At 38.0% G+C, this 27,607-nt stretch overlaps 1 protein-coding gene across 10 annotated transcripts in view; it reads left to right on the forward strand.

Moving 5' to 3' along the window:
* Positions 1–27,607, forward strand: part of Setd5 (SET domain containing 5) — an 84,860-nt gene that overhangs the window by 31,979 nt on the left and 25,274 nt on the right. The window contains exons 1-18 of one of the 10 annotated variants that reach the window (XM_036181253.1): positions 3,277–3,340; positions 4,143–4,367; positions 6,171–6,790; positions 7,837–8,029; positions 8,303–8,408; positions 8,735–8,943; positions 9,281–9,339; positions 9,782–9,960; positions 10,887–10,925; positions 13,241–13,483; positions 13,991–14,139; positions 14,528–14,645; positions 15,496–15,605; positions 16,100–16,349; positions 17,033–17,146; positions 18,392–18,649; positions 20,081–20,401; positions 20,780–21,022. In XM_036181253.1, the coding sequence (XP_036037146.1) occupies positions 7,938–8,029; positions 8,303–8,408; positions 8,735–8,943; positions 9,281–9,339; positions 9,782–9,960; positions 10,887–10,925; positions 13,241–13,483; positions 13,991–14,139; positions 14,528–14,645; positions 15,496–15,605; positions 16,100–16,349; positions 17,033–17,146; positions 18,392–18,649; positions 20,081–20,401; positions 20,780–21,022 (2,490 nt within the window). In that variant the 5' untranslated portion in view covers positions 3,277–3,340; positions 4,143–4,367; positions 6,171–6,790; positions 7,837–7,937. Of the gene's footprint in view, positions 1–3,153; positions 3,341–4,142; positions 4,368–6,170; positions 6,791–7,836; positions 8,030–8,302; positions 8,409–8,734; positions 8,944–9,047; positions 9,089–9,280; positions 9,340–9,781; positions 9,961–10,886; positions 10,926–13,240; positions 13,484–13,990; positions 14,140–14,527; positions 14,646–15,495; positions 15,606–16,099; positions 16,350–17,032; positions 17,147–18,391; positions 18,650–20,080; positions 20,402–20,779; positions 21,023–27,607 lie in introns of those variants that run through there. The other 9 variants (XM_036181252.1, XM_036181259.1, XM_036181258.1 and 6 more) reach the window with 9 other exon arrangements.

The following is a 27,607-nucleotide window of genomic DNA, read 5'->3' on the forward strand; positions in this document are numbered from 1 at the left end:
TTCAAGACAGGATTTCTTTATGTAACAGCTCTGGCTGTCCTGGAATTTTCTTTGTAGACCAGACAGGCCTCAAACTTACAGAGATCCACCTGCCTCTGCCTCTGCCTCCAAAGTACTGAGATTAAAAGTGTGTGCCACCACTGCTTGGCTTTATTCATTCTTAAATGGAGGTACTATATGAAGTAACTTTCCCATTTTTGCCTTGTGTATCTTTTTTCAAGTTATAATGTCAGGGAGAAAAATTACCTATCGGCCTAGATATGTGTCTGCAGATGGATCGTTGAATGGATAATATTTTTATGAATGTATGTTAGTGGTGGCTATAGCAGAGGAGTGTTAATAGAGTCGAGTCGTTTCTTTTTTTAAAGGCCTTTTCTAAAATAGAACACATTGTAGTTGGAGAGCTTTTCTCTAGGTTCCACCAAGCCCCCACGGCCCCACAACCCACGTATAAAATAATCATATAGACACTTATATTATTTAAACTGCTTGGCCATTAGCTCAGGCCTACCATTGTCTAGCTTTTACTCTTATATTTAGCCCATTTCTGTTGGTCTATACTTTGCCACGTGGCTTGTGGCTTACTGGTGTCTTTACATGTTGCTTCTCATGGCGGCGGCTCGCAGTGTCTCCTCCCAGCCTTCCTGTTCCCAACCTTCTCCTCTTTCTTGTCCCGCCTACCCTATCCTCCCTGCCTGGCTACTGGCCAATCAGCACTTTATTTATACAGAGTGATATCCACTGCAAAACATGATTTGGATTCCTTTTACTAATCAGAGGTTATGATCATCAGATGGACTTCTGGTTATCTGGTCAAACAACTTCTAGGCTTTTCTTAATGCAAATTATCTAGCTGCTAAAATTAGAGGGAGTATGTCCTTTGGGCTCTATTTGTAGGTGGTCTCTTTGTCTTGTCATTTGTAGATTTTATGTCATTTTCCCAATGACTTGGGTGTTTGAGAATTCTTGTTTGACTGCTTGGGGAGTGGGGAGGGACATTTATTTGCAAATTGGTCCAGAGACAACAAGTGGACCAGTCGTGTCTATCATGAATTATGACAAGTAGATAGGAAAGCTGATTTCATTTGCATTTCAGTTTTCAGTCTAACGGTGTCACCCTGAGTTTGATGAGAATGGGTATTTTGCCATAATCTATTTGAAGAGGCCCGGGTCCTACAGAAAACTATTTTAGTTTATAGCTGTGGTAGCTTTATGAACTAATGGTACAAAAGTAATATTTTTAGGTAGCCTTAAATCTTGGACTGACTCACCATTCAGAATTAGTTTCCTTAGCCACATTAATCTGTGTCATTTATAAAAATGAAATTTATGTCTCAAATCAGTAACTTTTAAAATCTTCATTAATCTTTGGATTGATTCAATCATTATCTTATATTTTTCACTTAGCTATTTTTTGTAATAATAGTGATAATTATTTGTCTTTTTCTTTTGATTTTTTCCGAGACAGGGTCTCTGTATAGCCCTGGCTGTCCTAGAACTCAATCCATAGACCATGCTGACCTCCCAAGTGCCACCATTAAAGGCATGTGCCACCACCACCTGGCTGATAATTACTTGACTTTCTGCTGTCTGTCTTAGCATAAATTAATGTATCAGTCATGAAACCCTTTTTAGTCCAGGTCTTTGACAGTATATTGACTTTTGAACACCCACATAAAAATGCTTGTTTCATGCTTTAGTGGCTTTTTATGTTAAAGTGAAACCACTGATGTGAATCATACAGGTTCTGCTCTTCAAATGCCTTCCTTAATTTTTTTTGTACTTAATATTCAATGAATTTTTTATTCTTTTACATAATACCAATTTATGGTTATCAAATCAGTATATATGTTCATTGCTTTTTTAAACACAAAAAAAATCTCTAATCTTTGTAATGAAATGTTTAGAGTTTTTATGTTATCTTTCAGAGAGAAAAACGTCCTCGTGTACACTTTTTTAAAGCAGTTATTAAGTCACAGCAAAATGGAGCAGGAAGTACAGATTTATGTATATCCTCTGTACCCACACATATTTAGCTTTACCCTGTGGTTTATGTTTTTATTCATATCTATGAGTGTATATTCCTGTACTAATACAGGTTTTTTTTGAATAATTATATCTTCTCCAAGACTAGTTAAGACTATTTAAATAAGTCAGAGAGGGTCTAGAGAGATGACTCTGCAGTTAAAAACATTGGCTGTTGTTCTGGAGTTCCTTGAGTTCAATACCTAGCACCATATGGCAGCTCAGAACTGTCTGAAACTCCAGTCTGAGGGCATCCACTGCCCTCTTCTGGCCTCTGTGTGTACTGCCTGCATGCAGTGTATAGACATGACAGACAAAACACCCATATACATAAATATATTTTTTAAAAACAAGTCAAAGCATAGAAATGGCTATCTGATCAAATATAAACAACTAATTGAGCTCTCCCGGGTTTACTTTACAATAAACAACTGAGTGTTGGTAAAGCTACATTTATTGATTGCCTGTGGAAAAGTTTAAATGGAACTATTAAGGAGTAAACTAGAATACTTATGATAACTGTCCTGAATCTTAAGGCTTGTTTCATATATCCTAGACTACTAAAACTCTGTCTGTGAGGCAGTTAAAGATGGAGGAACATGTGGTTGTTAGTGATCCAGGTTTTGCTTTTGCAGGAAAGAAAATAAAAGCATAACTCTTTGCTAACCTCATTTGTAGAACATTAGTAAATTAGAGTACATAGTAAACCTAGATTTATTCTTTAAAGCCTTATTCAAATTCAAAGGGCTAGAGAGATGGCTCGATGGATAATAGCACGTGTGCAACTGAGTTCAAATCTCTAACCTCCGTGTAAAAGACAGGAGGATATGGCTTCACAAACCTCTAACCAGTGTTGGGAGACAACCAAGCTTGCTGGCCAGCCAAAATGCTGAATAAGATTTGAGAGCTGTAGAAGATGATACCCAGAATTCTCCTGTGGTTTCCATATGCATACGGGAGTACACTCAAGCCTACACACTTGACATGCATACACTGTACACAAACACCACAAGCACACAAAAAGACTTATTCAAACAGTTGAAAAACACCCTACAGCACTTTATTTTATTTATTCAGATAAATTTAAAGAACTCTCTCGTCAGTGGTTATTTTCCTTTTCTGTGGCAGGATTCCTCATGTCCGTAACATGTTGGCTGAGGCTCTGCAGCTCACCCCCACTCTTTGAGTGGTCAGTCTCCATTAATTGGACCCCGTGATTTCCACCCTCTGCTGTCTTGGACGTCATGAGCATTGCAATCCCTCTGGGAGTCACCACACCAGATACATCCTACTCAGATATGGCTGCTGGATCAGAGTAAGTACTGCTTCCTAGATAATAGGATTGCTTCAAGTTTGTGCGAGAATGGATTTCTTCCGAGCAGTTCATAGCTATATGTAATATTTTCTTAATTAAAACCTATCCCACTTCAGAAAACATTAGGCTTGCCCTTCCCCCATCCCCAGCTGGAGGGACAAAGGAATTGGAAGGGGGAGGAAAGGAACTTTAAAGGAGGGATTTCTGGGTAAATCATAAATATAATCAAAGTTGCAAAGCAGTGGTTACATTTTCCTTTGTTTTATGGGTGGGTAAGATTGAAATGAAGTAGGTGTATCACCTCCTTCTAACAAGTTAATGATTATGTTAACAGAGATAGGAGGTTTCCTTTCCAACTGATTTTCTTTGAAGGCCTCTTCCTATGTACTTGTCATTATTCTAGAGTAAAGGGGCTGAAACTATATGGGCAGACTGCTTAACCAGCTCACTCTGGGGTAGAAGACATGGAGAGCTGTATCATCTGTTTTTACAATATTCGTTGCCTAGAAAGAGGACCTTCAAAGTCAGTGGTACCAAACTTGTTTTTCAGCTAAGAGCAGCATTAGGAATTCAGAATTTGTTGAAAAGCCCAATCCCTAAAATAGACTCAGTTCTTGAAGAATTTAAATGCCAAATGACAATGAAGGTAGGCCTTCATTATACAATTTTATATATTACTCAGTTAAAAATTTTTTAGCCTTTTGTATCCCTTCTCTTTTAAGTTGTCCAAGATTGCCCCCGCTCACAGATTCCCCCCTCTTGTCCTTTTACCTCCCTTGTACCCAATCTTCCTTGCTTACAGAAAGGAAGTGGAAGCCCCCTACCTTTCAAGACGAAGTGGCACTACACCAGGATGTGAAAGTCCAGCGAAAGAGACCCAAGGGGCCTAGGGGGCAGCACACCCCCAGAAGCCAAGTCTATTCCAGGCAGTACCAGGGATTAGGGTCTGGGCTGGAAAAATCCTGGTGTTTTGAATATGTTCAGGTCCAGTTCAGACTCTTGATCCCACAGCCACTTCTTGAGTGAGGTGGGTGTTGCTCTAATTCCCGTTTCTCTTGCCATTTTTAGTCCCTGGGAATTCTTTCCCCTTCAGCAAAGCAAAGCAACTGTTCCAGAGTTCTGGGTTGAATGGCATCCCTTGTTCATAGTGGTTTCCTTAAAACTGAGGATACTATTAAAGAGCATGTGTATTTCTTTATAAAGCTGCCTGCTGTTCACTGTTTATTGGGTTCCTTAAAGCAGAAGACATGCAGCTACCCTAGGAAGTAATTAATATATGATATTCTGGGGTAGTCTGGAATTGAAAGCCGGTTTTTAAGCTTCTTCTCATAATGGGTGGGGGGAGGGCATAGGAAAGACTGGTCATCTTTATTGTAGAGGTTTTTGTTTGTTCTGTTGTTATTTTGTGGGTTTTTTGGTTTGGTTTTGTGGGGTGGCTTGTTTGGTTTGGTTTGATTTGTTTTTTGTTGTTGGTTTTGGTTTTGGTTTCTTGCATGCCAACAAGATTTAATTACCATTAGCTGAGACTTCCAATTGTATAACTCTTTCCCAAAACAAAGTATTTAAAAGTCTTCCTGTGTTATTGGATAGCTAGCTCAATGGCATAGTGGATATAGGCCTTTATAAAGTCACATGATAACCTACTGCAGTATTAACAAAAAATGTATAAATAGACCTCATTAATATTTATGAGAAAAAAAGAGGTTAAACGAGTAAGTTTGGAATTGGTAGGTAAGGAAAAGACCCAAAGCAGTCATTCTTAGCACTAGTATTTCCCTCAAAGTATAACAGTAGCTATGTGCATGTACTGGGGGATCCAGGAGTAATGCAAGAATGAAAGCAGTCTGGTTTGTACTATGACTATAGTGCCATGTCCTAGGACTTCCTAAATGCTCTAATTCAGTATCTCCAAAGCTCTGATACCATCTGTGGTCACAACCAACTTTACATTTCTTGTTGAGCAGTTTTACAAAGGCCATTGATGTCAGTCGTTTAGCTTATGTGCTAGTCTATTAATTATTAATGATATTTGTCCTTCATCATGCCTGATCGTTGTTCTAAGCACTGTTAAGATAAAACCTGGTATTAAAGGCAACATATCTAACCAAGGAAGAAACCTATACCTTATCTTGTGAGATTAACAACTCTATAGCAGTTTACATTCTACAATACACACACACACACACACACACACACACACACACACACACACATACACACAGGAAAAATTCTAGATATAACACAATGAAAAAAGATATTTATACCTCTTGTATGACAGAATTTCAATTATTTTCTAAGAGGTGGCATTATAGTAGCAATTTGCATATTATTCATTGAACATAATTGATGGACTATATCTGTTGTGAGCCCAATTTGAGCCCGATTTCTCTGTGTATGCCCAACTGTTATAACATTTTAGCCACAGAAGAAAAAAGGATATAATTATTTACATAAAGTGGTTGTCTAATAAAGACATGCAATCATAATACTCCTTTTTTTGTGTGTGTGCTGTTTTTTGCTGTCCTGAGGCTTGAACCCAGGTCTTTAAACAGGCTAGATAAGCACTCTACTGAGCTACATCCCCAGATCTTGATATTGTAAATTTTTAATCTGTATTTTAAAATATACATAAAATCAATGTATATATCAATGTGTAATTGTTTAATCCGTAACCAATGTAGACATTGTAAAGTTTTATCATTAAAGATGGGTTTAAATTTTAGATTAGACATGCATAGCAATATTTTAAATGCTGTGCTTGACTACATACTTCTAAGCAGTAGGATGGCCTGTTAACCTCCACAATATACGTTTTATTTTTATTCCCTAGACTTGCACATGAAGTGCATATGTACATATTTACCCAGTTTGGAGATGGGTAAGATATAACCAACATAGCTCCATCTCCATGGCCATCTTTTATTTCATGCAACTTTTATTTTTTTCCTGTCCCACAAAAAAATTCATTTCTAATAAACTCTCTTATTTCACCCCATGTGTTTAATGGTATAAAATCTCCTACCTAAAAATATGTACAACCCTTTGGATGGATTACTTATTTAGTAACATACATAGTCAATAACAATGTATAAATCCATTACTTTCTTTTAATGTCCATCATAGAAACTAAATTCTACCTTCATTTTATTAATGCTTGTCTGCCTTTGGTTTCATTTAGGAAACCCTACCTGTTTCCTAATACTCCCCCAGTTGCCTCAGTGACCCATGTTCAGATCATCCTTTTCTCAAGAATACTGACCTGCATTCTTGATATATTTCCCTCCCAGCCACTCCCACTGCCAGTTCCCATTTTGAAGACCCCGTCAATTACTAAAGTGCATGCACCTCACTAACAGAGAATACTTCCCTCTGTCTTAAGTTCCTCACCTAGAAATGACCTTTGCTGTTATTAATAAGGCCCCTTCTCACAGTTGTGGAGCATAAAACTAGGTGAGTTTGATACATACCTCAGAGTCTTACTTTATCCCTCACTTATCAGTTAATGTGCTACATTGAATTACATGCGTTACTCCTGCTCAGTGTTGTGGTTTTTGTATATCTTGAAGCAGGAAGGTGGTTATTTGAAGCAAACTGAATTATTTGATTCCCTAAAACCTTTTGATCTCTGGAGTTGCATTAACATTGATTTTTGGAGTTGCTAATGGGTGAAAATCTTTGTTTTGATTAATATGCATTACAGATAATCCATTTCACTTCCACCAAGTCATATAATTACGTTCTTTAGTTATTCTTCAAAAGTCCATAAAAACCTAACCAAGTAAAGTTGATATAAACAAACGAACCTATTTTATTCTTCTCTGAAACCTATTTTATCCTTCACCATGGGTGCCTTTTTATTATCAAGTAAAGCTTATATTAAATTTATTACTTTGAATGTATTTGGTTCTTTGATTTAAAAAAAAATAGTGCCTGGGTAGTTAATTTTCTACTTGCCCAGGATACAACAAAAACCAAAACTAACCCAAGCTTCTCAATGAGCCTGGTTAGCAAGGCCTCAAATGAAGTTTATAGACAAAATGTTGTCCTTGCTTTCAAACAATGCATAATGGGAAAGAAGAGGCTGTGGAGTCAGACATCTTTGTTTCAAATCCTGACTCTATCAGCATATGAATGGAAAAAATCATGTAATCTCAGCACCTCATCTTCACTTCCCTCTATAAAAAGAGAATGCTGCTTACTGTGTTTAATAATCACAGATATTAAATGAATTAATAAATGGTAGACCCAAGTAATAGGCGATTCATAACGGTAGCTACAGTTACTATTTAGCATGAAACAAATCTAACTCCCACGTTAAGTTTTGATTATTTTGAAGTTCTGTTATTATCATGCAGCTATTAAACAATTGTGTCCTTGAATATGCTTGCATGTCCTTGATGGATGAGAAATTTTAATATGTGAAAGGTATTTGGGGGTTCAAGATGAGAGGTGTGATAAATATAAGATGCCATTGTTTTTGCCTGTACTTTCTTCAGGGTATCCTGTCTTGGTAGTGAATGGAAGAGGGCCTGGTCCCTGGGGCAGTGCAGAAGGCACTTTCATCATCTCACTCACTGCAAATGTCATGTGAGGTTTCATGGAAGTATTAAGAGATCCAATTAAGAAGAATAGTTCTGAGTCTAAACCAGCCCAGAGTGGCTTCTCTAGGGGAAACTCCCCGCTCTGCTGGTACGTTTGTGTTTGTCATTAGGGACACCTTGTATCCCAGGTGCCTGCCTTGAGACATCTGCCTGTACTGGCTTCATGTTACACACAAATCCACATTCAATAACACTATTATTTATAGGCTTAGTGATGTTAAACAGACTTTGACTAAAGTTCTTTCTTATCCTAGTGGCTGGTGGTTGTGTAAAAAGAAGGGGTTAGAATGGGAAGTGAACTATTAGTTTAAGGGGAGAGTAGGTGTTATGCTATCATGCGTTGCTTTTCGCCTTTGTGCAGCCCTGAATCTGTGGAGGCTAGTCCAGCAGTTAATGAGAAGAGCGTGTATTCCACTCATAATTATGGGACCACTCAGAGGCATGGGTGTCGAGGACTGCCTTATGCTGTGAGTATGCACTTGCTTATCTCCAGAGCAGTGGTCTTCCTGGAGTGTAACCCATTCTTATACATTGTGACTTTCTTGAAATGTTTATATGCAGCATGACGAAGTTGCCCCTTTTGCACTTCCCTGCCTCCAGCGGACGTCTAGCCCTGCATCATTGTTCTTGTTTTTATGTCCCAGTTGACCTTGGCATTTTGTTTTATCACTTTCCTGGTTGAAGCCAAAAAACAAAGGGTACTACTTTCTTCTTTCTTTCCATATGTACCATACTTTAAGGGAGAGAGGGGCCAGTGTTTGGACACTGTTGATTTAAAAAATCTTATTTTCAGGATCATAATTACGGAGCCCCTCCTCCTCCGACACCTCCTGCTTCTCCCCCTGTCCAGACGATCATCCCTCGTTCTGACCTGAATGGCCTGCCGTCGCCCGTAGAGGAACGCTGTGGAGACAGCCCGAACTCTGAAGGAGAGACTGTTCCTACCTGGTGTCCTTGTGGTCTTTCTCAGGATGGCTTCCTTCTCAACTGTGACAAGTGCAGGTAAGATCCTGTTCTATTTAAATTCAAACCTGGGTTGCTGGGATTAGGGTTTCTTATCAGTAGGGAAAAGCTCAAAGTATTCTTTCTTGTGTTTGTTAATGTAGATGATTCCTTAGTGCTCCTTGGCTCGAATTCTCTGCACTAGGTGAGAATTGCTGACAACAAGGAATGAGAGATTGATGTTAAAGCTATTGAATTTGATATGAAATTTAATGTCCTGGAAACATTTGGTAGGTGGGAGGGAGGGGTAGTATCTGCAGAGACACGTCTCCCATGTATGATGTGATGTGCTGCATGCTGCTGGAAGGACTACTTGAAGTTTATTTTCCCTCTTTAGGGGAATGAGCAGGGGGAAGGTTATTAGACTTCATCGGCGGAAGCAGGACAACATATCAGGTGAGCAGAAGGTGGATTAAACCCACATTTTGACTAAATATTTTCTGATTTAAATATTCTTCTATAGTACATAACTATTTTCACATAAAGAAGTCCCCACAAAGCCACTGTATCGCTCTATTGGGAAATAATAGATCTGTACCAGTCAAATTATTCTTTATGAGCACCAAAAATAAATGTATCCCTTTTTCTTTAAGTTACTCATTTATAGTTAAAAACAATGGAGTTTATTTTGAAGACGGAAAATATATGGAATACAGAATAAATCTTATACTTAATGTCAGCAACAACAGCAAAAATATTATTTTCAGGCCAAAGATGGGGCCTATGTTGATTTATTATTAGATGTATAGTTACAGTACAAGTAATGACTTACTAGATGTGGTATGCATGGGGAGGAAGTTGATGTTAGTTCCTGAACTGTGAAGTCATCTTTTTTCAGGTGGGGATAGCAGTGCAACAGAAAGCTGGGATGAGGAGCTTTCTCCTTCCACTGTGTTGTACACAGCAACACAGCACACACCTACAAGCATCACCTTAACTGTTAGAAGAACCAAACCCAAGAAGCGGAAAAAGAGTCCAGAAAAGGGTCGTGCAGCACCAAAGACGAAGAAGATTAAGGTACACATGCATGCATGCATGCATGCATGAATGAATGAATGAATGAATGAATAGAAGTATGTCTGAAATAGCTCAAATTTTTGAGCAAGAATACACTTAAATTTTTTTTAAAGAAATTTGATGCCAGTGTTTGGCCACTTTATTTCTCAAAAAGAAACTGATTTATATTATGTATAAATAGACCAAACTCTCTTCTAACCTACCTTACTATTACCATAGTCTCAGTTTCTTCTTCTACACCCACCATCCCAGGAATGGAATTCCAGCCCTACCAGGTATAATCCTGTATGAGTTGCAGCCTCAAGTCTAGGCTTCCACTATTCTTACATCATCTCCCTACTTCTCTGCCCCAAAGCAATCTGAAGTTCTTTTCTTGGTTACATGGCTGGCCTCAATGTCATTAGGTTGATTGTTTGTCCTTGCATCTACACAAAACAACACCCAAAACCAGAAAACATCTCTTAAATGGTCTCAGTTTCTGTAGTGTTTTGGTCCTAAACTCTTAAATAAAAGATCTCCAGAAGAAATCTGTGTTTTCTATTCTTTCTTTCCCATCACAGCAACTTGGTTGCTCCCAGGTCACTTGCCCACCCTTTGTTTCCTTCTTAATTTGAAAACTGATAATCTGCAACTTAAGGATTGTAACTATTACTTTCTGTCAGGGGTATGTATAATATCTAAGTGGTACGTGCTCTTATTAGTTGTCTACTTTCCACCAAAGTGTTGGAATTCATGTCCGTGTTCATTAGCTTTTGAATTGTCCTTTTTCTTGATCGTAGTTTGAGATATACCATTGTATTGGTTACACAGAGAAAATGAGACAGTGTAGAGTACAGTTAGTGCCTTAGTTTTAAGTCTCATGGGTATAACTGTCATTCTTGGTACCAAGTTTTGTTTTGTTCTACTTGTTTTCCTCTTTGGGATAGGCATTTCGAGAGGGATCCCGGAAGTCTTTGCGGATGAAGGTAAGGGGTAACCTTCCCTGATGCTGTGTTTTATGTTTGGTCTTGCATTTTGATAGGCTTCTTTCCTGACATTGATGATCTGAGAATCTTGTAGTCTTTTTCATGAGTTTGTAATTGTTGGCATTCAGTTTTCATAGAGCTTTTCTCCACGAATGGATTTTCTTGGCTATTTTGTGAAATATTTTCACATTTCTGTTTCATTAGCTGCCTTTGTGGTGGTGGGATAAGTCATGGTTTTTTAAACCAAATGAGGGTAGTGTGTTATATTCTTGTGATTGGGCTCAACTTTAGGAGTGAGGTTTTTTTTGGCTGATGAGCCAGGCTCTCTTATAAACCCTCCCTGACAATATGTGGACTTTGAATCACCATTTGGAAGGATAACTCCTTAGCAGGAAATTGATGTTGTTAATATGAGGTGGTCTTAATGAAATAGCACTGTTTTGTGTTTTCACATCTGTTTGGTGGAGATTTATATAATACTGGTTATCAAAGAGTAGGGCTTATGTGGCTTGGTATGTGTATGTATATATATGTGAGAGAGAGTGAGTGAGTTGGAGAATGGAGAAGTAATGTGCTTTTTAGATACTGGCTGGTTTAATTTTTATGTTGTTGTACTGATGGGTTTATAAAAGATAACAGAAAGGAGTTTTGGTTATACTTTCTTGTATCTTCTTTTCCCTCTTCACTTATAAGCTCTCCTACCTTCCAAAAATTTAGGATTCAAGATCTTTAGTTTGAATTTAAGTTGTAGTTTGGTTCTTTTAAGTATTCATATCCCTAAATCTCTTAGGTTGACCATTACATAAACGGTGACATCAGCATGAACGTATTGGGATTTCTTTGTGTTTATTTGGAGCACCAGTTGATGTTATCAGTGATATCAAGTGACATTCTCCCTGAAATTTGAAGGTCTCACCTCTTGTGTGAATAGGAGACAACTTTCACAACCACAAACCTTCAGAGGCCTGAGCTGTGTTTTGTAACACATTTATAATCATTTCTTTAATGAGATAGATCTCTTCACTTAGCCAAATTCATTTTAACTGCTCATTTCATTTTATTTCATTTACTAAGAAGGACCTACAAAGAAATTGGGGGCTTAACTGTAAAGCCTTTTTTCTACTATCAGATAATTACTGAAACTAACTCCAGAGTTTCAAAACCTTTAGGAAGGCATCTGTTGCTCTCAGAAAAGTTCACATTAACTGTCACTTTGTTTATAGTTTCAGCATATCCTCAGAGGTGTGTTAAAAACTAAATAGAAAAAAAGTTTTACTTTAATAGTTTTATAATTTTAGTTGGGTTATTAAATCTTCCTCCACCCCCTCTGGGATCTGAGGACCAAACCCAGAGCCTTTAGCTTGCTAGGCAAGCACTGTACCACTGAGCTAAATCCCCAACCCAAGGTCACTAAATTTTGTCCTAAATATCCAAGTATGAGCTATGAGAATGGATAGAAAACAGCATTTGGACTTTTAATCTCAAAGTCAAGAGCTTTCGCACTAAGCACAACTCTTAGCTAGTAGTTTGGGTACTTTATTGATGATGTAAAGGCACTTTATGCCAAGCCTGACAGCCTGACTTTGATCCCTGGTACCCTCATGGCAGAAAGGGAATTAACTTCCTCAAGCTGTCCTCTTACCTCCACTAGAGTACTGTGGTACATGCACACCAGTAAAATTAAATATTAAAAATAAAACAATAAAGTTAACTGATATTTCTTCACATTTGGATAAGTACTTCTCTGTGGTAGATGACAGAATGACAGTATGTTATTCAAAGTGCATTAGCAATGTTCCCAAATGGTAATTTTTCCTGTAGGTGGTAAGATTATGAACTAGTATTGCTAATGAAAATAATAGGTGACACAAAACAAAATCATTCTCCTAACACAAAGACAAACCATTTGTAATTCTGTACTAACATTACTGAATATTTATCTATTTTGAAATTTTATGCACTGTAACAATTTAAGATCCTTTTTGCTTTTTTATGAAATTTTTTTTAGGAATTTGATATAAATCTTGATATGAAGAAATTGATTTTTATGACTTAAAATTGTCATGAAGTCAGTAATGGGTGAAAATACTGACTAGATTAATTTCTCACTTTATAAGCGGGCACACAAGTTTTCTCACTTGAAGTTGTCCAAGACCTCACAGTTCATTGGTAACAGAAGCCTGATCCCCTGATTCTCAGTCCATTGCTCTAATAATAACATGCCAGTTGCCATATGAAAACCAGTGTCTTGCTTGTCCTGCCCCCATATTCATGAATGGTCTCTTACTAATTCACTTGACCTTTGTTCTCTACAGAATTCTCCCTCTGAAGCACAGAATTTAGATGAAAATACCACTGAGGGCTGGGAAAATCGGATAAGACTATGGACTGATGAGTATGAAGAAGCTTTTACTAATCAGTACAGTGCGGATGTACAGAATGCCCTTGAGCAACATCTACATTCTAACAAGGAATTTGTGGGCAAACCTGCTGTTTTAGACACTATAAATAAGACTGAGCTGGCCTGTAATAATACAGTAATTGGTTCCCAAATGCAGGTGAGAACAAAAACATTAAAGACACTAAAAGATTAAGATTTTTTTTTTAGTATCCAATGAGTACAAGAATGAGTTGGAATTATAGGTCCTTACAGAATAACTAATGAAGTACCTTGCTGATCATTGTTGACCAAAATCAGATTATAGTAACTAAACTGTCTAGGTACATATTTTAGAAATGTCTTTATTTAATAAAGGAGATGGAACTTTGTAATGCAGCCTACATAGGAATTACAAAAAATTTGTAGGAAGCTAATCCAACTAATCTCATAGAGTAGATACAGCTCCACTGATATTGTAAGTTTTTCTCTGGTCTTGCCTTTTCTGGAATCACTAGTTGGACCATGTTTCCTGGGAAGATTCAGCTATGTCTAAATGAAAATTTTCTAATCTCCAAGCTGTAACACACAGATAAAACCTGAAAATTTTCCACAGTTACAAAACATTGTAAATTTTTACCACATTGCTATTGCTATTCTTAAATGTTAATGCTCTGTTTTTATTCAGTTACAGCTGGGGAGAGTCACTCGTGTTCAAAAGCACCGGAAAATCCTGAGAGCTGCAAGAGATTTGGCTTTAGACACTCTTATAATAGAATATCGTGGGAAAGTCATGTTACGACAACAGTTTGAGGTCAATGGGCATTTCTTCAAAAAGTAAGAACGTCATTCATTGAGCACTGAGGGCTTGCATGGTTCTGACTGACCAGCCAGTATTGCTCTGAAAATCATCCTACTTGATGGGCTGCTTCTGAGGAAAAGCTAATGATTCAAATAAGCTCATGCCTGTCTGCTGTTGGTACGAAAGGGCAAATAAATCTGTAAAATGTTTAGTGTATGAAGTGGTGATGACTCCTTTCCAAGACCAGCATTCCTTGCTTTGTATTTATTCTTTAATGAAAAGCAGACAAGTTTGTGGTATTTTCTAGCTTAGGCATTGCAAATGACTGATCCTTATTGTGTCAGCATATGATTCACATTTGTAGTCGTGGGGTGGCCTTTTTGTTTGTGTTGAGAATTACAGGAATTTTAATTGTATCCCTAGACCATATCCCTTTGTGCTCTTCTACTCAAAATTCAATGGTGTAGAGATGTGTGTGGATGCTCGTACTTTCGGTAATGATGCTCGGTTCATCAGAAGATCATGTACACCAAATGCAGAGGTAAGCAATCCTTAGCAACTTCCCTTTCAATGGAACCACCAAAGGACACGTTTACTGAAGAAACAGTCTGAAAACTTCACCCAGATAAAGGTCTGTAGTTATTAGTTGTATGATCTTTAAGTGCAATGGTAAAAAAACCAGAAGTATGGTGCCATATGGAGATAAGGACATTTCTTTAGAGAGGACAGAAATGAGAAGAGGCAGGTTAGTATTTGCTAAGAAGTAAGACAAACTGGATAAAGTCTATAAATTGGACTTGGGGGATGGGGGAGAAAAGGCCATGTGGTAGTAGTTGTTATCAGGTCTAGCTAAGCCATGTCTTCTTTTTGTTTTTTGGGTGTTTTTGGTTTTTTTTTTTTTTTTTTTTTTTTTTTTTTTTTTTTTTTTTTTTTTGCCAGAGCTGAGGACTGAACCCAGGGCCTTGCACTTACTAGGCAAGCGCTCTACCACTGAGCTAAATCCCCAACCCCAGTCTTCACTTTTATAGATTATGGAAATAGTGTGTTATGAGGGTTTCTAGGCATTTCTAAAATTAATTAATTTGGTGCTTTCTCAGAAAGCGCAATAAGATTAACAGAGCTTTGTTTGCAAGCTAAGGGAATGTAATTCTCCAGCAGAATGCAGATAATCTTTAAAATATAAAACGATTTTACCCTGATTTCTAACATTATTGGATTTTTTTCATTTTGAAGAAGTCTAATTGTTCGTTACTTTAAAATAATTTCAAATGAAATGATGGAATTAAATAACAGACTACTCAAAATGGGCAGAAATTATTTGATTCACCAACTTTTCCCCTTAATGGAAAGCTTTTCTTAAAGGCAAGCCTAATGATGCCTTGCTCACACAGGTGAGACACATGATTGCAGATGGGATGATTCACCTGTGTATATATGCTGTATCTGCGATCACCAAGGATGCTGAAGTCACCATTGCATTTGATTATGAATACAGTAACTGGTAAGACATCAGAAACTTTCACAAGCATGAATGAATGACATTATTAAGCTTTTAACTCAAAAAAATCTGTTTTCAATACCCCCTCCTTTTTTTTGTTTTGCCTATTTTCACAAGTAATGTATTTTCTGCCTAGAAGTTATGTAATCCCAGCACATGGGTAGCAGAAGCAAGTGGATCTTTGTGAGTTCCAAGTCTCCCTGGTCTACATAGGGAGTTCCATGCCAGCTAGACCCTGTCTCCAAAAAAAAAAAGGCACCTGTAGGGAGAACTGATTCAGTAGAGATTTGCTTTCTTTCCACTTCTGTACATAGGTTACAAGTAGAGATATACAGAAAAACAGAATATTTGTTGAAATATCGTACCTATCCTAAGTTTTTCAAAGATAACATCAGAGGAAATTATTACATTAATGTTTCAAAAAGTGAATGGATGATGTGCCATAATGTTCTGTTTTCAAGAATATTGAGACACATTTGGTTGTTTCTTTGACACAGTAATTACAAAGTGGACTGTGCGTGTCACAAGGGAAACCGGAACTGCCCTATACAGAAAAGAAATCCCAATGCTGCAGAATTGCCACTCCCACCGCCTCCTAGCTTTCCCACCATTGGAGCAGAAACCAGACGTAGAAAGGCACGGCGGAAAGAGCTGGAAATGGAGCAACAAAATGAGGCTCCAGAAGAGAATCATAACCCACAACCACAAGAAGTTCCAGAAAAAGTAACTGTTTCCAGTGAGCATGAGGTAATCTCCCCAGCCAAGTCAGGATGTCTGAACTCAGGTTGCCCTGAGTTGTTTTAGAGAGGTCATACTAAAACATTTTATGCTATTTACATCAACATGAATATACTTATTTGGGTTTTCTTTTCATTTTATAATATTAAGAACCATGAGACCAAGCCAAGGCGTGGTGGTGTACGCCTTTAATACCAGCATTCAGGAGGCAGAGGCCGAGGCAGGTGGATCTCTTGAGTTCCAGGACAGCTGGGCCGTTACACAGAGAAACCCTGTCTTGGGGGGAAAACACATACACACACACACACACACACACACACACACACACACACACACAATGTGTCAGAGAAAAAAAAAGAAAACAAAAATAATAATATCAAGAAGAACCATCCTTTCAAGGCCTGGTATGGTGGCGCACACATAATAATCCCAGCATCTATAAGTCTGAGGCTGGATGATCATGAATTTGAGGCCACCTTAGAAGACTGTATAATAAGACCCTATCTCAAGAAATGTACAAACAAACAAAAAAAACTTCCTCTGATTCATAGACCGTCTGCTTAGCATAAGGATCTGGCCTTAATTCCTAGCACAGGGCATAGAAAGGTGGGGGAAAAATAATGATGCCAGAATAAAGCAGGGTGATGTTGCTTGGAGCCTCAGTATGATCTAATAGTGTTTCTGTCTTAAAGGAAGTTGACAATCCAGAAGAAAAACCTGAAGAAGAGGAAGAAGAAGAAGAGGAGGAAGAGGAAGAAGAAGAAAAAGAGGAGGCTACAGATGACCAGGAAGCTCATAGCAGGAGGGTACGTAACATCCAGTAGCTGTTTTATGGGGTTTTACCATAAAGTAGACTTCATTATAGTTTTTACTTATTTTTCTACATGTAGGCTACATGTAGGCACACACACAGTAGTTTATGGTAACTATTTAATAGTAGCTTTAAATATTCCCTTCTAACAATTGGATTTCCCTAAAACTTGATGAAGAAGACCAGAGTTTGTTGGATTAAGAGTTTTCTTGCTTTGTTTTTAATTTTTATATTTAAAAACTAAATCAAGTAGAGCTGGTGATAGCAAAGTTATACAGTAACTTTGTACACAAACAAGGTCTTGAGTTCAATCCCAAATTCCTGGGAGGATGGGGAGAAAGTCAACTTTGTTAGCCCTCTTATCTCCATGACAGAAATGTGTAAGAAAAACAACTTACAGGAAGCCCAGTTTACTTGGGCTTAAATTTCATGGGTATCAGTCCAGATCTGCCAGCTTCATTGCTTCAGAAGCAAGCAGAAATAGGACAGCAGGAGTTCATTGCAAAGAAAAAGTGCTTACCTCATTGCTACCAGGAAACAGAGGGACAAAAGAGTGAGGGGACCAAAGACAGAATATGCCCTTCCAAGACACACCCCTGTTGCCTTGCTTCATCCAAGTAGGTGCCAGTTCCTAAGGTTTCCCATACTCCCAGTAGTATTTACCACTTGGGTTCCAAGCCTTTGGGTCACATTTTATGTCTAAGCCATATTACTTCTTTTGTCAAATAGATTAAAGTAATTTGTTAAGTGTGTTTATTTGTGCTTAGAAAAAGTTTAATGACAATTTACTTTGCTTTTGAGCTCTGAAAATAAGACAGAAATTGGTTGTGGTTGCTTTTATGTACTAAAACATGTCAAGGTGTAGCTCAGCTGTTTTTTTGTTTGTTTGTTTTTTGAGACAGGGTTTCTCTGTAGCTTTGGAGGCTGTCCTGGACTAGCACTGTAGACCAGGCTGGCCTTAAACTCACAGAGATCCGCCTGCCTCTGCCTCCCGAGTGCTAGGATTACAGGCGTGTGCCACCACCGCCCGGCTCAGCTGTTTTTAAAATTTTCAGCTTTTGAATTTGCTTTATTTTACAACTGTTTCCTATATTTAAAATAAAATTTTGAAATTTTGTCCAGTGATGTATATACTACCTTAATAATATTTTGAATAAGTTGTTATAAACTACACTAAAGGTTGCTTTTAAAATACCTGCACCTGCATCTGGTTGAACCTACCATCTTTTTTTTTTTCTAGACTCGGGAAGATAGGAAGGTTGAAGCCATCATGCATGCCTTTGAAAATTTAGAAAAAAGAAAGAAACGGCGGGATCAGCCTGTAGAACAGAGCAACTCAGACATAGAGATTACTACTAGCAGTTCAGAGACAGCCATTGGAGAAGAGACAAAAACTGCAACTCCTGAGTCTGAAGTTAGCAACCCCATCTCAAATATTGCTGTCCCAAGCACCCCACAGAGCACTGGTGTGAATACAAGGAGGTCTTCCCACACTGGGGTAAGAGAGAAAACTCTTAACAGTCCGGGTGTCTACTAACATCAGTTGTTCTTTTTTAGAATGGTAAAGTATTTTCAACTTGGCTCTGTATCGGAATAAGTAAAGCCATTTTGATCTGAATAGCTGATTTGTGGGGTGCAGGTGAAGTCAAAATTTAAATGAAAAAGTCCTCAGCACTTACCTGTCTCCCAGATAAGCAGGGTGGTGAGTTCTTAGAATCATTTGGTTTGGATACTGGGTTTGGTGTAGCTTAATGTGAGGAATGCTTGCTGAGTATGCATAAGGCCTCACCTAGCTTAGTCTCCAGCCCCAAGGGAAGAAAGCAAATCATCAGATTTCTCTCATGGACACTCTGAATAGTCCAGTTACGTGCCTCTTTGAGGGGCTTCTGTAAGCCTGTCTGTTTCTTCCCTGACCTAGCAGTAACTAAGGCTTAACATAAAAGCTCTGGGTATAGAAAAGAAACAAGAATTGACTTTCCTGCTAAGAAGCTTTCTATTAGGTAGTAGCCACCTTTAGCTGGCTTCAGACCTATTTTTATTTTATATTTGTTTATTAGTAACTAAATTAACTTAGCCAAACGTTTGTCTATGGTCTGTTTAGATAATATAAGTCTATAAAATTTTGCACTTAAAGATTACATTTTAAAAAATTGTTTTGTGGCCAGGTGGTAGTGGCACATGCCTTTTATCCCAGCAGTCGGGAAGCAGAGCCAGGCGGATCTCTGTGAGTTCAAGGCCAGCCTGGTCTACAGAGTGAGATCCAAGACAGGCATCAAAACTACCCAGAGTAACCCCATCTCTAAAAAAAAAAAAAAAAAAAAACAAAAAAAAACCAAAACAACAGCAAAAAAAAATCCATGGGGCTGGAGAGATGGCTCAGAGGTTAAGAGTACTGACTGCTCTTCCAGAGGTCCTGAGTTCAATTCTCAGCCACCACATGGTGGCTCACAACTATCTGTAATGAGGTCTGGCGCCCTCTTCTGGCCTGCAGTCAAACATGCTGCATACATAATAAATAAATCTTAAAATAAAAAAAATTAAAAAATAAAAAAATCCATGACAGGGTCTTACTATATAGCTATAGCTGGCCTAAAACTTGCTTTGTAGACCAGACTATCCTCAAATTCACAGAGATCTGCCTGCCTCTGCCTCCTCAGTGCTGAGGTTAAAGATATGTCACACCCATGCCCCGTTCAGATTTTTTTTTTTATTTCTATGTGTAAATGGTTACATATCATTTAGAATGCTTTAAATAGATTATGTAAGAAACAGGTATAAAATGTCTGTTGCTGGGTGAGAGGTGGCTTGTCTAATCTCAGCACTCAGGAATCTAAGGCAAGAGGATGTAAGCTAGAGGCCAGCCTGGGAGATTGTATCTACAAATGAGAAGAGAATTTTCTAGTAAACTTTGGCTCTGATATTGTTATAGGATGTAGCTGCAGAGAAACCAATCCCCAAACCACCTCCAGCTAAGCCTTCTAGACCTCGACCCAAGAGTCGGATTTCTCGGTACCGGACCAGTTCAGCCCAAAGACTAAAACGCCAGAAGCAGGCCAATGCACAACAGGCAGAGCTTTCACAAGCTGCCTTGGATGAAGGAGGAAGTAACAACTTAGTAACTCCTCCTGAAGCTGGAAATATAGACAGTTCTGGAGAGAACAGACAGTTGACGGGGTCTGACCCAACTGTGGTATCAGCTTCTGGATCGCATGTCATCCGTGCTGCATCTAAATACCCAAAAACCAAAAAGGTAAGTGACAACATAAATCTAGTCTGGCAAGGAGTGTCTTAGTAAAACAAGAGGGTCTATAGTCCCCAGAAAAGAAATAATCTTAGAATTATTAGATTGAATGTTCTAGATAAAAGTTGTTTATGCTGAAAGCTGAAACCATCCCACTTAACTTTTCATTCACTTGATTTTAGACAGAAATTAAATCACTGATAACTGAAAGTGTTTTTCCTTTGTGAGCACAGAGAGGGTAAAGGAAATACCCTATATCTTCGTGATGGTTGCTGCTTCTATTCTAGTTTTTAGATGAGGTTTGTCTTTGTGAACTACACTACTGTTTCAGATGGCTGTTACGTATGCAGTGTTAACTAATGATTTTTTTTTTTTTTTTAACCTTAGTATCTAGTTACAGAATGGTTAAATGACAAAGCAGAGAAACAAGAGTGTCCTGTTGAGTGTCCTTTACGTATCACCACTGACCCAACTGTATTGGCAACAACCCTGAACATGCTACCGGGTCTTATTCATTCCCCGTTAATTTGTACCACCCCCAAACACTACATTCGCTTTGGCTCACCCTTTATGCCTGAGAGGCGTCGAAGGCCCCTTCTGCCTGATGGCACATTCAGCTCCTGTAAAAAGGTATGTGTATGCCTTATGTGTATGTGTGGTGTGCATGTGTATGCGCATGCCCACCTTCCTGTGAATGAAAATGTGTTTTAATACTACAATATGCATATAGTTGTGGCATATTTTGCATAATTGTCTAAATGCTCATGAATCTCTAACTGTGTGAGTTTACTTAGTGTTAGTTGTTAAACATGAACATTGACACATCAGGAGCCACAGTGATCAAGTGGAATCTGTGCTTTATTTTTAGTGCTCAAATATGTGGCTATTCAGAATTGTCTTACCTGGAAGCTTTTCAGGTTATTGAGTGAAAGCACAAGGCAATTGATAGAAAGGATGTATTTTGTAAATGGTTTTGTGGTACTGGTTAGCATGGTCATTTGTGATTATTAATGTGTGATACTGGGCCCCAAATACTTAGAGCACTGATGTACCCATAAAAATGGACATGATTGTGGTTGTAACTAAGTAATCAGTCACTGTTACTTCTTGAAGGAGTTTAGAGGGAATAATATCTCATAATTGCCGTAATTCCTGTTACTTGATTAGGTAACAATGGGTTAGACTTCTTATTCCCTAGAGAATATGGAATATGCTGTAAAAAGACTGCCTTACTGTGACTCTAGTTGAGTCTAGTACCAGTAGTATTTGGTAGTTGTTTTGGGAACACCCTTTATTAATTTCTACAAGTTATACATATTTTGCAAACGTAATTTGGGAGTAGATTGTTCTTCAAACCAATAGTGATTTTCAGAAACAGGACATACTTGATTAGCTCTTCTTTAGGTAGAGTTCTATTCCCTGGAACCCCCTTTTCTCTAATCCTCAGATCTGGATTCAGGCTGCCTCCCTCAGTGTCTATCATTGCCCTCCTCCACTGGCACCACATACATGAGGATGCTGCTTGTAGCTTATTTAATGTGATGAAGTCTCCAATTTCAGGCAGGTCTTCCCTAGTCCCTCCTTTTTTCTCTTTCCCCAAGAACGTAAATTATTTCTTTGGGGTTGGGAATCTGAAGTGTCAATCAGGATGGCATAGGATATGGAAGGGAGGAGTGCAGTGGGAGTCTGCATAAAGGAAGGGCAGTGCTGCTGAGGCCGTTACGCTACTGCAGAAGCTTCAGTGGTAGACCCTACCTAAGGAGTGCAGGCACTTGGTGTGTGTGGACAGAACTTTCACATAGAAGAAATCCTGAGAAATTTGACCACAAGATCCTTGCCAGAGGGATTTTACAACTTAGTGTCATAAATGGCAATAGTTTTTGAAAAGCTGTTTACTATATAGGAATTTTGTATAGTAGAGTTGGGTCTAAACCAAGTTACTGAGATCTACTAGCTTGTCTTGGATCTTGAAGAGATTATCAGAAAAGGAAGGTGGTTTGTTGTACATACCAGTGATCACCAGCCATGGCAGTGCATGCCTGTTGTTTCATCATTCAGGAGGCTGAGACAAGGTTATTGTATTGCCAGCCTGGGCTACATAGCAAAATTGCCTCAAAAACAAAACAAAACAACAACAAAAAAAGAAAACATGGTTTACTGGCTATAGTAAGAGGTGAATTCCTAAGTGTAGAATGGCAAAACTGAGACCTGGTTTGCCTATATTGCTCACCTCTTCATTCAGAGTAATGGCAGGAAGCTGATGTGATGGCTAAGTGGGCAAGCATTTGTCACACAAGCCTAGTAAACCTGAATTCTATCCCCAGAACCCAGGTAAAGGTGGAAGGAGAAAACTATTCCACACCTTGTCCTCTAACATCCACATGGACGTGAAATCTGCACCCATACACACAGTAATAATGTTTTTTGTTTTGTTTTGTTTTTAAATTTTTTACTTTTTGGTTTTTCAAGACAGGGTTTCTCTGAGTAACAGCCCAGGCTGTCCTGAAACTTGCTCTGTAGACAAGACTGGCCTGGATCCACCCGCCTCTACCTCCCAAGTGCTGGGATTAAAGGCGTGTGCCTCAACCACCCTGCTGAATTTTTTTTTTTTAAGGAACAGCAAAATCATAACAGCTTTTATGGAGAGTGTTGAGAATTAGAAAAGAGAGATCCTATCTCTCTGTAAGGTGTATACTCAGTTAGTGGCAGGGGTGCATTTACTTCAGTGGTAATAAACACTGACAAGATGTTCCTGTAAACAACCCTAATTTGAAACTGTTTACTAAGTTTAAAAATAAATTAATAAGAAAATAGAAGTCAGGTTGGTTACAAAAAAGGAAGATCAGCAAGAGTGGGCGGGAACAGGAAAAAGAATAGTAAGGGCTTGTTCAAAATACAGTATGGATGTATATGGAAAACTAACGAGAACCATTACTATACATAGTTAGTGTATGCTAAGAAAATCAACTTTAAAACAACATTAGGATGTAGATATAATCTTTAAGGCATTTTCATCAAACCGGGTAGTAAAATCTATTCTGGTGTTTAAGAAGAGTTGATAGGGGCTTTGGAGAGATGTTTCAGCAGTTAAGAGCACTTATTGACTTTGCAGAAGACTCAGGTTCAATTCCCAGCACCTACATAGTGGTTCACAACTCACCCCAATTCCAGGAGATTTGATGCCCTCTGACCTGCATGCATCACACACACATGTACATTCAGTGAAAACACTTATACAGAAAATAAAGTTACAAAGCTACACAGAGAAACTCTGTCTCAAAAAACAAACAAAAAAACGACAAAAAGAAAGTTAATCAAGGTTTTGTGGGTTGTTTTTTTTTTTTAAAGGAAGATTGATGATAATAGTAGAGATTAATGTAAAGGTTGTTGTAAATAATGTAGACTAACTTTTGAAATGTCTTCTTGGTAATTACGCTGCAGGATTGCAATCTTTTTGTTCCTATCTTACTTTTCCAACAAGCAGAGACCTAAGCAAACAAAAGTTTAAAACTATGACTTACATTTAGTAGAAGATCCATTTGTTTGAGCTCTTGTTTTTGTTGTTTTATTACCGTGTGTGTGTGGAGGTGGTTCTCACAGCGAAGTCATAGGACAGCTCTCCCACCTTTATATCAAAGTCATGTCATCAGGCATTTACAGCTAACATTTTTACCCACTGAGCCTTCTCGCCAGCCATTTTTGAGCTCCTTTTATCTGACTATGTTTCAAATTTAGTTTATTTATTTATTTACTTATTTACCTTTAAAGACAGTCTCAAAATGATTTGACTGCCCTGGAATTCTATGTAGAACATGCTAACCTCGAACTCATGGAGATCTGCCTGCCTCTTGAGTGCTGGGATTAAAGGCATGAACTGAACTTGGTTTAACATTGATATCTGTATCATCTCCATTGGCAACAGATTGAAAGAAATTTAATTTAACCAAACTATGTTATATTCTCCAAGACTCTCTGACCATCCTCATCCTTAGTTGCCCCCACACACATACACACACTTTTTTTTTTTTTAATTTATTTTTTTTTAAGCGGGGCTAGGTATCTAATCATGGTTCTTCTACATGGTAGATAAGCACTTTACCACCAAGTTGTGTCCCTAGCCCCATATCACTGTTTTAAAAAGAGACTATCATAACAAGGCTGCTTTATTAAAACTGAATCTTAAAATTACTGGTTAATGGCCACTGATGTGGCTATTGGTAGAGTGTTTGCATAGCATTCACAAAGGTGGGAGTCCATCACATAAACTGGGAGTGATGGTGGCACCCGGATGTATTATCATAGCACTTGAGAGAGTGGAAGCCGAAGGATCATAAGACCATCTTACCCTCCTTTCTTCCTAAAATACACATTGGAATTCAATTTAAATCACTCACAGCTTTAATATGCTTGAAAAGAATCTAGATTGTATTGTACAACATACAACTTTTTCTGGGCAGAGTAAACTAAACTGTTTTAATCTAAGTCTGCTTTTTCTTATGTATGAGTGTTTTCCCTACATATATGTAAGTGCACTGCAAGCACACCTGGTATATTTGGAGGCCAGAAGGTATCAGATCACCTTGAATTGGAGTTACAGGTGGTTGTAAGCCTCTCTGCATGGGTGTTGGGAACCAAACCAAACCCAGGTCCTCTGCAAGACCAACATGTACTCTAAATCACCAAGCCATTTCCAACACATAGAACAGTATATATTCTTATTCATAGATCCACTGTTTCATTTGTCATTAAAGTCAATAGACCTCCTAAATTAAAAGCAGTATAAGACAAGTTTGTGTCTGTATGTATGTTTGTACTCAGATTATTCATTTGTGAGAACATTTATTAATGTCCTGGGAGTGTCCAAATTCAGTTGAGTCCAGTTCTCCCCCACCCCAAAATACACAAATTAATGTCTTTTTTTATTCGTTTGTTTGTTTGTTTTTCGAGACAGGGTTTCTCTGTGTAGCTTTGCTCCTTTCCTGGAACTCGCTTTGGAGACCAGGCTGGCCTCGAACTCACAGATATCCGCCTGGCTCTGCCTCCGGAGTGTTGGGATTAAAGGCATGTGCCACCACCATCCGGCTCTTTTGTTTCTCACTAACATATAAGCCTTGAGTCAGTGCCCCTCTTTGTTCTGTATAAAGTCATCCTGGCATATGTAAAGGATATTTGGTCTCCTGGACTCTTTTGAAACTATGTTTTGTATTGTTGTTTTATTGTATACCCCTGAAGGGTTATTAATCTGTTCCTTTAAACATAAACATATTGTTGAAATTGGGAGGTAAGCGGGGATAAGTGAATGAGTGTACTAAAAAAGAAGGAGGAGGAGGAGAAGAAGGAGATCTAGTCACTTGAATCCCATTGAGAAAAGAATTTGAAAATTGGCATATTTCCAGTGCTATGCTACTAGGTTTCTTTGCATATTTGATCTCATTTCACCAGTATATTAACCCTGTGGAATTCAGATTATTGACTAGAGTTTAGAAGCCTAGTAGTTTTGTCTGAGAACCAGTAGTAGGTTCTGAAATTTGCCCAAAGTAAGACATCTCTAGTAATTGGCAGAGCCGGTTTCAATCTAGGTCTTTACATTCCATGACTTAGTTCAGTGTTCTTTCTCCTTTTCAAACACTCCTCACACATCTTCAGGCCTCCTAAAAAACTTCAGTATAGTTTATAAAGAAAATTTTCAGATTTCACTTATTCTAAATAGAATTTGCATCGGTGAAAAGAACAAGAATTTAAAAATAATCTGTTATCTATGGGGTGTTAACTTGTTCAGCACAAAGAAATGGTCATATTCCTTTTTTTTTAATGGTAGTGGTTGTGTTTATCTTTGAAGGCAAGCCTAGTAACATCTTACTTCTCTATGTCCCATCTAGTTTTATGCTCCCTTTTTTGTAGTCTTTAAGATCTAGAATTCAAACTCTTAGATGGCTTCCAGATACTGAAAATATTTTAATAACCTTTTTTTCCTTTAATTTTTTGGGGGGTAGAATATCAAAATCTCAAATTTGAGTTCTTGTCATCTGCTTTGTACAGAAAAACAAATTTGAAATAACTTGTATATAGTGTAAATAAAAATATATACTTATAACAAAGGATTTTCCACTTGTATTCCCAGGATAGTTTACACGTAGCTATGAAAAAGAACTTTAGACCTAGCTGGGCAGTGGTGGCACACGCCTTTAATCCCAGCACTCGGGAGACAGAGGCAAGCAGATCTTTGTGAGTTCAAGGCCAGCCTGAGCTACACAGCAAGTTCCAGGAAAGGCGCAAAGCTACACAGAGAAACCCTGTCTCGAAAAACCAAAAAGAAAAAGAAAAAGAAAAAAAAAGAACTTTAGACCAAGATGACCTAAGAGGTCTCCTCTACATTCTAAGGAACTGTGCTTCTGATAGCCTGTTTGTTGACACTCTCTGTGAGAGCGTGTTACTCTTGCTTTTGGCTTTTCACATATCTTGTCGTGTCTTATAATATTAATGTAATTCAAGTGACTCTGGATATCCTTTTTTTTTTTTTCCTATACCCGTTCACCCATCTCTGTTTACTTTTTTTTCTTTAATTTTGTAAACAACAAAGATATTTATATGATAGAGGAGTTTTCATAGTAAAATTTCCCAGGTTTATCTCAAGGTCTAAGAATCCAGCAACCAAAAATCTTCTAGAACTGCTCTCTTGAAGAGAATATTTATTTACTTGTGGTATATGTTCTCTAAAGGTGTAAAATTATAATAGTTCGCCTTTTTGTATTTGGAGATAGTCTGGCTGAAATTGATGCTTATTGGATCTGTCTTCTGTCAGGACAGGACAACCACAGAATGGTGAGCAACTTACAGCTGTGTAACTTAAGAAAACAAAATTACAGATAATAAAATTCCTTTTCCATAGGATACATAGTCTTAAACCTACCCAGACTATTGACGGGGAAGAAGTTCATATGCACATTATCACTTAAAGAGTATACTTTTTTAAAGTGTAGGCCTATCTTTAAATAATAATGCTATCCTATGCAATGTGAAAAGTTGAGTGCTTTCCATTTTTTGTTGGTTGTTAGGATCATGTTATATAATTCAGACTGATTCAGTTTTGCCTTATAGAAAAAACTGACTTGACTGTGAGGGCTGAGAACATAGGTAGAGTGCCTCCCTTGGCTCAGACCCTAGCACCACAAAAACTTTCTATAGTAGAATTATCCTGTAATTCTAGTTTAGAGG

Source organism: Onychomys torridus, chromosome 3 (assembly GCF_903995425.1).
Source record: "Onychomys torridus chromosome 3, mOncTor1.1, whole genome shotgun sequence".
NCBI lineage: Eukaryota > Metazoa > Chordata > Mammalia > Rodentia > Cricetidae > Onychomys > Onychomys torridus.